The sequence below is a fragment of the Lutjanus erythropterus genome, chromosome 23, assembly GCF_056507025.1.
Source record: "Lutjanus erythropterus isolate fLutEry1 chromosome 23, fLutEry1.hap2, whole genome shotgun sequence".
Lineage (NCBI taxonomy): Eukaryota > Metazoa > Chordata > Actinopteri > Lutjaniformes > Lutjanidae > Lutjanus > Lutjanus erythropterus.
In genome coordinates this window covers 19,020,153-19,031,232 of record NC_139339.1, presented here as the reverse complement: position 1 = coordinate 19,031,232, position 11,080 = coordinate 19,020,153, and the positions used below count along the sequence as shown (strand labels likewise).

General features: G+C 39.5%; 1 protein-coding gene across 4 annotated transcripts in view; it reads right to left on the bottom strand.

Moving 5' to 3' along the window:
- The window catches only part of arhgap36 (Rho GTPase activating protein 36), a 112,628-nt gene that overhangs the window by 2,485 nt on the left and 99,063 nt on the right, over positions 1-11,080 (bottom strand). For all 4 annotated transcript variants that reach the window (XR_014769096.1, XM_084712522.1, XM_084712523.1 and 1 more), the window contains exons 4-11: positions 9,518-9,831; positions 3,563-3,782; positions 3,132-3,187; positions 2,618-2,768; positions 2,374-2,522; positions 1,644-1,820; positions 1,007-1,095; positions 695-921 (exon numbers count right to left, since the gene is read on the bottom strand). Coding sequence is in view for 3 of the 4 variants with exons in the window: in XM_084712522.1 (XP_084568648.1) it covers positions 695-921; positions 1,007-1,095; positions 1,644-1,820; positions 2,374-2,522; positions 2,618-2,768; positions 3,132-3,187; positions 3,563-3,782; positions 9,518-9,831 (1,383 nt within the window). In the remaining variant the exon portion in view is untranslated. The remainder of the gene's footprint in view (positions 1-694; positions 922-1,006; positions 1,096-1,643; positions 1,821-2,373; positions 2,523-2,617; positions 2,769-3,131; positions 3,188-3,562; positions 3,783-9,517; positions 9,832-11,080) is intronic.

Sequence of the window (11,080 nt, the reverse complement as noted above, 5' to 3'; positions counted from 1 at the left end):
AAAAATGTGCTTATTTTTTCCTGTAGAGTGTCCCTAAAGGTTGCTGAGGGAAAATACAGAGTACATGACCTCAGTGTCTCAGTGTGTGGGAGCAGCAACCCCGGTTGAAGTCGGTGTGTTTTCCAAAGTTCGGACATTTCACGGCCCTCTGGGGTCAGCAATCATGCCAGCAGCGTACAACAGAAATTTCACTCAACTGCTCAGAAAACTCCACAAGCTTTGTTCAAGAAACATAAAAAATGTCCTCTGCAACTTTCAACAGTCTACTTTAGCATGTATGCAGTTAGGTATACTTATTATGGTATCATGCCCCTTACAAAATACATGCCCTGCAGTCACAGTGACCTTGATGCCTTGCTCGCTCTGCCTCCTTTTCTGACAATATGTCTTTCAGACACTGGCGTCTTTTGTTGAGATCATTAATTTCTTATACAGTGATGTCATTGTTTATTCAGTAACCTGGCTGTGTGGCCAGGTAGGAGGTACAGGGACGTAAATAACAGAATGAATTATATATTTAATGTTCAATTTTAGGTGATTTTAGGACGTCTAAACCATAGAAAATTTCAGGAAAACATGTGGAAGCTGTTAAAACTCACAGTGAAGGACCTGGTCAGCAGGAAAAGGTGCAGTGACTCAGTGTCAGTGTTTTGTAAAAGTCAAAACACGTGACATAACGTCACTAAGTGCGTACCATATCTCACTTCCTGTCGCTTTCTGTTCTGGTTCAGTTTGAGCACGTTGAGGAACACCTCGCTGGTCAGGCTGCCCTCGCCGCCGCTACCGTCGGGTGGGAAAAGTGGCGATGGGGGCTCCAGCGGGGACAAACTCCCACTGGAGGCCCCCACAGAGTCCAGAGACGCCCCCGTGTCCCGGCGCCCCCCCGACTCACTGCTGCTGTCCACCGTCAGGTGACTGCCACTGTGGAGAAAACAAACACGGTCACACAGTTCAACAAGACAGTGGAGCTGGTACTCGTGGGGACTTGATTGGTTGTCATGGTTACCTGAGTTTCCTCCGCAGTAGGTAGTCGATGATGTCGGGGTCTGTCTGGATCAGACTCATCAGGACCTCCTGCTGAAGCTCTGCAGACACCTGCAGGGTCACACAGACGAGTGCAGAGATGTTAGTGGACTGCTGAGAACATGTCGTCTGTATTTTTGTTGTGGACTTTTTTTTATAAAATGAAGCTTAAAATAAAATTGAGGCTTGTAGGAACTCAGTCTATACAAGAAATGTCATTATTCTATCAAAATGTATTTCATAATGATAAGTTATAGCAAAAAAAAAAGTCCATTGCCAGTTTAGAGTTCAGAGTTTTGTATAGAAATGCAAGAAAAAATGTCTTAATGGGTAAATTCACAGCCTCAATAAAGCAATGGTTTTAATTATTTATTTCTTTTTTCACAGAACTCCTAATGAAAACTTCTGTGCTCTGTGGGTCACTGAAGTAACCAGTTTCTGGTGAGTTTTTAATGCTTTGAGCACCACAAGGACAGACTAGATACTAATAATTATGTGGATTAGCCCTTTAATACTAGTAACACCTCTAATATTGGAACCTTTTCCTTTTGTTTTGAAAGATTCCTGAAAAAAAAAGTGCAATGACAAGATTTGAGGCAGGATATGTAACCATGCTGTACCGTGAAGAGTCTCTTGTAGTTCTGTATGAGCACCAGGGTGACGTTGATGATCGCCGTGCTGTCCTCGATCCCCATCGCGTAGATGTGGGGACTCACGTCTCCTCCTCGTTCCCTCTGCAGGAGGTTGGGCCCGAAGATCACCGCCAGGTTGGCTGCCGTCATCTTGTTACCTGTAATCTGGATGGAAAAGTTTGGAGAGGATCCCCCATTTAAAAACATGACCAGGCTCCCATTCAATGACCCCGTGCTGAAACAAGCTTCCAAACTGAAGCAGTTGTTGATGACTTGCTGCACCTACCAGCTGGTTAAGAAGCATGAGGAGGCTGACGCCAGAGATAAAAATGAAGTACTGGAGGAAATACTCTGAGGTAATAAAGTAAGATGTTTGATTTTCCGCCCACTTTTTGCTCTGTGCTCCAATAACAGTTGAGCTAGCTTGGTACCCGTGTCAACTTTCTCCTTTCCTGTTTCCTGTACTTAGAAATGCGATGTGCTCAGCTCATCTATTCAAAATTTCAAGATGGTTCAAATATGTTTCTGCGGGACCACAATCACAATATCACAAGTGCCAGTGCTGGAACGGTCTCCCTGGAAAATTCAAGTAAGCTTTCAAGTAAGTTAGTCCCTCAGCAGAGGAGAAATACTTGAGGAGAAAACTTAAGGTGTTTTGTGCAACCAGCCCCCCACTCTTTAAAATGTATTTTCATTATGAGCATTATCAGTGTCGTACCTCCTCGTCATTAGTTCCTATGCTGTCCTGGGAGAAGCTCTGCACGGTGTGTAGCAGGCTGAGGAGTCTCAGCAGGGTGTCACAGTTACAGGGAGGCAGCAGGTAGAGGAGGTGCTGCAGGTACTGAATCTGGTCTGCTCCTCTTAGCACTGCAGGAGGAGCAGAGAGGAGGGTTAGAACAGGTGATACTGCTGCTCAGTCACTCTGTGTGTGTGTGTGTGTGTGTGTGTGTGCGCGCACTTACGGTTGGCGTGTAGGAAGGCTGGGTAGAGCTCTCTTGGCAGCAGAGGATCGGGCATGTCTCTGAGGAACTCTTTGAGCAACGCCGCCACGTCATGGACGCTGTGCTCCTCGTCTAACTGAACGTCCACCCCCATGTCGAAGTCCTCCCGCAGCTAAAGTGAACACACACACAAACACACACACTCCAAATTTATCCAAACATTTAAAAACAAAAAGGTGTAAGAAGAGAGACATAGGAAAAGAGACAAGGTCAAACAGGAGTCACTTTCCCTCGATGGTCATGATTTCTCCAAAACAGGAAGTCACACATCATCAGCTTTTCACTTGGAGATTATTTTTTATTCCAGGGAAACAGTTAAGATTGACAGGAGTATAAATTTTCATACCCTTCCTCTCCAGTGGGTAGGGTTGGTCAGTACTTTTATTTGTTGCAGAGTATTTTCAGCAAGGTATTAAAATGTTTTAAACAAACAAAATTTTTTCTCAGCTGGTGATCAAACTGAAAATGTCCTCACCTGTCTCACCCTCTTCTTAGAGCTTCCAACTCGGAAAATTCCCACAGTCTGAAGACCTGAGGACACAAAACAGAGCAGAAAACAGTCACATCAAGTAGAAGTTTACTTTTTTTTTTACTTTTTTAAAATTTATTTATTTACTTTGATCTGAGTGAGCAAGCATCTATATATTGATTAAACTGATTTTAGATGGATCAAACTGAGATTAGGTTTCAATTGTGCAGCAGCGCTCTGCTAATTTTAAAACTGGATTTACTCATTTTAAACCTATTTTAACTGAACTCTAATTAGAACTAATCTTAGATTACATTAATCTTTGTTGATGCAACCCAGTCAAAGACTTCAGCCTGGAAATTTGAAATAATGTACTTAAACTTTATTGCAGCTTCAAGTGAAAACATTTTCTTTGATTTGTGGACACGGTGTCTCACCGTGGGTCTCGATGTGACTGCAGCACCTCTCCAGTACCCGGGGCACCTGTCTGTAGATGGGGTTGAGGCTGAGTTTTGTCTGGGTCCTCCCCTCTGACGAGCCGCCGCCGCCCGCCGACTTCTTTAGCTCCAGCTCGGCCGGGTGGGAGAGCTGCAGCGCCTCCAGCAGGCGAGACTGACTCTCTACAAGGTCAGAGATGGAGTCTACTGACAGACCACCCTACAGAGGGGGAGAACGGAATAATGTAATCAGTGGTGGAGAGTAACTGAGTACTTTTACTCAAGGACTGTAGTTAGTAAAGTTTTAGGACATCTGAACTTTAATGAGCCCCTACTTTTTATGTCTACTCCACTAATTTAAGAGCAAAATTGTTCTTTGTACTACTCATTTACTGACATCTGTAGTTACTGGTTAGTTTTCAAAATAAAATTTTACATTAAAAAACATTCAATCAATCGATTAATATAAATTTGTGCAGCAGAACATTTGTTTTTTTGTACTAGCCACCTGTACATAGATGTAAAGACAGAGAAGGTGACAGGGAAGAAGGATGGAGGAAGAAGTTTGATGACGATAATGCGAAAGAAAAGAAAAACAGTGAGAGCTTCAGTGACAGGAGAAAATGGAAAGAACATTTTAAGATTGATGTCAGTAGAAGAAGCCAGCAGTCCAGAAGAGTCAATTTTTATCAGTCATCCTGATGTTGCCATCCAATAAATATCTGAGGAGCTGAAAACGAATACCACAGAAATATAAATCACTCGTCTATGACCTGCAAATGGTTTCTGGAGGAACGTCAAGTGTCGGAGGAATTTCCAACAGCACATCAGCCCAGAAACCAAACCAGCACTAGAGTTAGAGGATATTTATTAAATCTGAAATGTGCACTCTATGGTGGTGTGTAAAAAGTATCTAGAATTTAAGGAAACCTGGCTTTCTTGAAGGAATGGAAGATGATATGTTGTTTTCTTTAATGTAACTTTAACTTAAAAAGGTAGTTTGGATTACTTGAAGTGGGGTTGTAGGAAGTACTTCTCGACAGTCTGTGTATTATCTACAGTAGATGGAGGTCGACACGCCTCCATTTTGTAGAAGAAGCAGAGTACCAACATGGAAGCTACGCAAAGAACTGCGGGTATTTTAGATTTAAAAAAGGTCCACCTGAAAAGATTTAATATCAGTTTAAGTGTACACTATATTTAGAATATTTCCACCTGTTTACCCTGCCAGCAGACAGACTTTTCTGATGGGAAAACTGCGTTTAAGTAAGCCAAATACCACTCTCTCCAAACCAACCAAACTCTATAGGTGAAATCAGTAATTTAACTTCACAGAACACAGGAGTTGCTGATCTGAAAACATAATGCCTGCCACTGCCGTGGAGCCATTAACAAAAAAAAAAAGAAAAAGTTTTTCAAAGTTTTTTAAAAATTATGAATCACAGAGGTCCTTTAGCATACAGTCACGGATGTGCACAAAAGAAATTGAGCTGATCGGTCCAGTGGTATTTGAGATTAGGTGCGGACAAGCTGCAGGTCTGCTGATCACTCAAAGCCTTTTTCCACAAAATAAGTTTTGATTCTCAAACCAGTTTTGTTCTTTGTACATCGGTGCCATCTACTGAACCAGCCCAACGTTCCAGCAGTATTGAATAGAACCATTGTAATCAAGGCGTTGCAGCTGGGAACCAACTTTTTTGAATCTGAACCAATGTATTTTTGGTAGAAATGCTGTGAACATTAAGAAACAGGGCAGGTTTCTTGTTAGTGGAAAAGGCTAACCACTCATGTATGCACATACACAAGCAATCGCATGATCCCCTCCAGGCTTACGGGAGATAATGATTGCCATACAACAGTAGTTAGAGCATAAGAAATCTTGTTATTTTTATCTGAACAGAAATTGATGCAATACAGAGGCTGGGACACCACTTAACTTTTGAGAGAAAGCAAAACATCATACTCAACAATTTTGTCACTTTTCCAACATGAATGCTCTACATACTGCAAAGAAACCCTGCTTAAAATCACTATGTAGTGTGGACACAGCAGTAACCTTGAAGCCTGCCATCAATCACCTTTTCTTGTCCAAGTAAAGGAGGTCTGGTCTGCTTCATTGCTCTAATCTGAGTGTATAAAGAGAAAGTAGTGTAATAATTTAAAATGTCCTCACAGCAGCTTCTTCCTTCTCAATTATTCATCTTGTTCCAGCCATTAATTTCAACCTTTACTCCTACTGTGTATGCTATCTGTCACTGCACGGGACACGACGCAGTGACAACGCCACCGCACGACGGCAGCCTCATTTGTCAAGTAGAAGATCTCCAGCCGTGTGTGTGTGTGTGTGTGTGTTGTCAGATATGTAAACAGTGAGTTGCTACAGTCCAGACGGCTTGAAGAGGATGAGTCAGAGTCCCATTTAGCTGGAGACGGATGGGAAAACTTTTTTCTTTGCCCTTTTTACAAACCAACCACTTCTGTTCTACCTCCACAATTGTAATCCCTGTTGGGAGATGTCTACGAATATAAAGAATTAGACTTAAAGTGTAACTTGAAGCTACAATATCTAGAATTTCCACAATACAATATCTAAAAACAGTGCAAATATGTTCTGTCACATACATTTCAACAAGCTAGATAAGTTAGCCAAGTATGTTTATGTGGAGAAGAAATTTAAATTGCTTTGAACAAAACTGTCTCTCACATTAATTGTTTTATTTATTGGTATTTTCACTCAGCTTTGACTAGTTAAGTGGCTGATTACTGTTTTTTGTTATGAGTGCGGCAAAAATCTGTATGATTCTCCAAAATAAAAACGTCATTTCTGATAAAACTTTGCAATCAGTGAGGCAAATGCTTAGATTATTACTCAATAAAACTGCGTATTTTGGGGTTTCCATCTTGAAAACATCAACCGAGTTTTAAAAAAAACAAACTATGTTAATGGGCCTGTTGAATACTTTTAAATGCAGGTTGCAATTGCAGAACATCTGTTATGTGGCTGAACCAGAGCTGATTACGGCCAAGATTACGTTTTTTTGCACTGTGATTACGTAATGTCCATTATATGTAATCAGTTTTCATCTGGCTGCCTGCAGAATGTAAGAACAACTTGTTACCTGCAGACGTCAAAAAAATCACATCAGTGACGAAAAGCTTAATATATTAATGGATTCCTTGATGGACAAAAAATTAAATTATCAACAACTCTGATCAACAGTAATTGTTATTAAGATTTTCATCAAGCAAAAATACCACATTGGGTCATTGGTTACTGGTGTAAACAGAATATTTGGGGGTTTTACACTTTAGATTTGATAAAGGCAACTGACCCATCTTATGTCCCACCCCTTCTGGAACATCAGTAGATTTTCCTGTTTTAGATGTACTTAGATGTACTCTGTGCTTTTCCATGTTAAAAAAAAAAATCCAAATTTTAAAGACGGTTAAGATGCTGCTGGGTGACCTGTAACAGGGTTATATATTTGCTGTCGTCAAGTGGAACTTGTACACTTCTAATTACGACACAGAAAGCCATGTATACTTCACATATTGAGGCTGCAGCGTTCAGAAAACTTCCCCTTTACAATGTTGACCCACATAGTAAACATAAGTCCATTTGAAGACAGAAATATAGTCACATTTTAAATTGGCTGTTAGATAACTAGCAGGCTAACATTTATCTACAAAGATTCAAGGTTATTTATTATCATTATACAACACAGTAATGTACAATAAAATTTGAGCTACACACAAAAAACAACATATAGAGAGAATTAAATTAAATTCAGAATGGATTAGGATAAAATATAAAACTACCTAGTTAGATAGTGTTAGGTAGCTAAGCTTAGCGAAACACTGAGTAAGTAGCAAGCTAATCGACATCAAAACTTAGCCAGCTAGTTACATCTGATAGCTAATGTTAGCAAAATGCTGTTTAACTAACAAGCTAATCTATATCGGTTGTTAGCCAGCCAGTTACATTGTGAATTAAACGTTTTCTGTTAGCTTTGAGTTCACATTGTCCTTTTCATCCCAGTGTCATATTTGTGAGTTCATGAATCTCACTTGAACACAGCATACATAAATTGTTGGCCAGCTCGTTACTTGCTTGCTCACAGGCTTACTCAACTGTTACTGGAGCACAGAGCAAAAAGGGGTGGGACTTAGGAAGCATGCATGAACATGTGATGGCCAAGACAAAAAAATTCCAAACAAACAAAAACTCCCAAAAACAAACAAAAAATTTTACTTTTTCTAATAAGTTTTTTTAAAATAAATTTTCTTTTTTCTTTCCTTTTATTTTTAACATAGCTTGAAAAATTAAATCATAAACATAATCATTGTTTGCAGCCAGTCAATACATTATTTGTCTGTCTGTCTCGTGTGCAGTGTTTGCTTTAGTGAGTGATTCTTATGAGCTGCACTTGATGGCTGGTTCAGGTTCAATTACTGTCCTCTGTGGCTGTGATGATACTCATTACAGGCTTAACATAACCACTGTTTCCAGACCAGTGTGGAGTGGATTACAGGGTGTGACGGCCTCAAGCAGAGAGGGCTCACACACACACACACACACACAACACACACGAAAATGCAAACACACACACGCATTTTTTGTATGAACACACGACTGTGGAAACAAATAGAAGAATTGGTTGTGAAAATGTTTACAGCCAGAGACGCAGTAGGAGATTAGAGAGCTGGAGGCCTTCATTACAGGACGCACACACACAGATGCACTATTCTCATCCCAGATGACACTAAACCTGGCAGAAACAAACTCCTGATCTGCCAGTTTTTACTTTATCACTCATCAGAATTTTGTTTCCATGAATCACTGATAAATCTCTTAAAACACACACACGAAGGCATGCAAAAACAAGTAACTTTAACTTCATTAAATGTGGAATTTGGCAAAAGCAAGAGAGGAATTCAATACTTAAGTGTTGCAATTTCAGCAAGAGGAGAAGTAAACTAAATGTCAAAGGTCAAAGTGGTCAAAGCATCAACAGTTACTGTGAAATGAACTCTGACACTGACATCGTGGCAATATGTTTATAACATCTACAAGTGGAATATACTTTATTATATTATTTATTATTATACTTTAAGCTTGAAATCCATATGGATCCCAAGAACGGCTGAACTCTCAAATCTGTTTCTTATGCTGTTATCAAGATCACAATTTAACAAAGCTTGACTTTTGTGATTTTGTGTGAATTATTTTGTTATCTCAAGATAAAGCTCATGTTCTCCTGATAACGGATTAATTATTTCGTCATCTGACGATAACAAGCTCATTTCTCCCGATAAGTTAATTATTTTGTTATCTCAAGATAACAGAACTTGTGATAACAGGTTAATTATTTCATTATCCTGAGACAACAAGGTAGCAAGTCATTTATCTAGTTATCTTGAAAAAAAAATGGCTTTTGTTATCAAAATAATGAAATAATTAACCCATTACAACAAGAAAATGAGCTTTGTTATCTTGAGATAACAAAATAATTAACCCCAAATCACAAAAAACAAGCTTTGTTAAGATAATGGTAAATATAATGAAATAACTAAATTGCTATCAGGAGAAGGTGAGTTTTGATATCTCAAGAAATCTAAATAATTAACTTGTTAACACGAAAAAATGAGTTTTATCTAGAGATAACAAAATAATTAACCGGGTATCAGGAGATAATCAGCTCTGTTATGTCAAGATTACAAAATAGTTAACCTGTTACCACCAGAAAATGAGCTTTGTTATCTTGAGATAAAGAAATAATTAACTTGTTAACATGACAAAACAAAGTTTTCCTGCCTTCCCTACTATAATTAAAAGTTGAATTTTACTGCATATCAAATGATCATTAGGAACATAATATTTTTTAAATGGTGAACTCTAAACATTTGTATAAATAAAGAAGGAACATTAATATATAAAAAAAGTTGTTGTCTCACCCTCCTCTGTCCTCTGCCAGTGTTATCCAGAAAAGTAGGCGACAGCGGTTTGTTCTGGTTCTCAAAAACGGGCGCCGGTGCCACCGAGTTTGCAGACGGTGAGCCGGGACCTCCTCCCGTGATGGACGAGGAGCTGACCAGCGGCTTGTTCCCGTTGAAGAACTGCCTCTTCTCGGCCCTGAAGCGCAGGATGCTGGCCTCCAGGTCCAGACAGTCTCGCCTGCTCTCCTTCAGGGCGTCCTGCCGCCGCTTGTAGGCCTGGTCGTTGGCGATGACCTGGGAGAGGGGGATGCCAAATGCCATGGGGGTCGATTCTGAGGGACAGGAGACAGGAGGTTAGTTTCTTTGGGATGAGTTTGAGGAATTCTGAGACAAACATGTGCCAATATATGACTGATGATCATCACAATATGAAGGTCTAATGCTATAATTTACACTCCACTTTTTTCACTGGTGTTAGTAAACTCTGCGGAAATATGAAGTGCGTGTCAGAAAAATGTGAATTAATCTGGCTTAATGTGACTGTTCACAGAGTCATTATTGCAAACTTTTGCCTGATATGGTGGAGAGACTCTAAATCCCTCAAAGAATGAGTCATGTTTGTTTGGTGTTATAAAGACTCTATAATGCCTTTTTTAGGCCTGCATTGTAACCACCTCCTGCAGAATCATTCGTTTTTGCAGAATCACAAGGCTGCAATGTTGAAATATGTGCAGACAGATAATGGAGGAAACAGATGAGAAGGATTTCATTAGTATGAGTCTGGTGTCAGCTCTGTCGGAGAGAAATTTCACATTTGTAATGGGAAGGCTGACACTTTTCCCCCTCTTTCCTCACTCAAACTAAATCTTTGTTGACACTGAGGAGCCGAGTAAAGTGTTATGAAAAGTGATCAATCTTTAAAATAGTACTAATCAGAATGAGCACTGCTCTGATGAAAACACAATAATTTTGTCTGATTATGTAAATCAGTGGTTGGAGCAGAACTGGAGTCCTGAGTGAGTCTTGTTGTATTTACAGAACACATTCCTCTCTGCTGACCCCATCTGAAGTCCAAACAGGAAGATGAATTCACTTTCATGTTCAGGGCAAGACTTGTTTCGTTCACAGAGCAGTAATGCCTTGACAGTGCCCTTTAGTATTCTGTTTGCAGGTTAAAACAATATCCTTAAATGAAACTAAATCAAAAAATTTGACTCTTGGTTGGAAAAATGTCTCTTTGTGCCAGAGACAAATCATATAGGCCTATTAAAAGATTCAGACAAGAACAGTGATGGAATGTAATTAACATTTATTCAAGTACTTGAGTATTTCCATTTTCTGCTACTTTAAACTTAGACTCCACCACATTTCAGAGGGACAATTTGTATAATTTATCATCCATTTATGTGACAGCATTAACTACAAATTACTTTTCAGATTGGGTTTCATCAAAATTAGGTACAAGGTATAGTTGGAGATTAAATGGTCCAACTTTATTTTACATGGCACTAATAAGACAAGAGCTAGAAGAGAGATAATCACTGTACTTTGTATCAAATTAGACAAAAATTAGAAAGAATA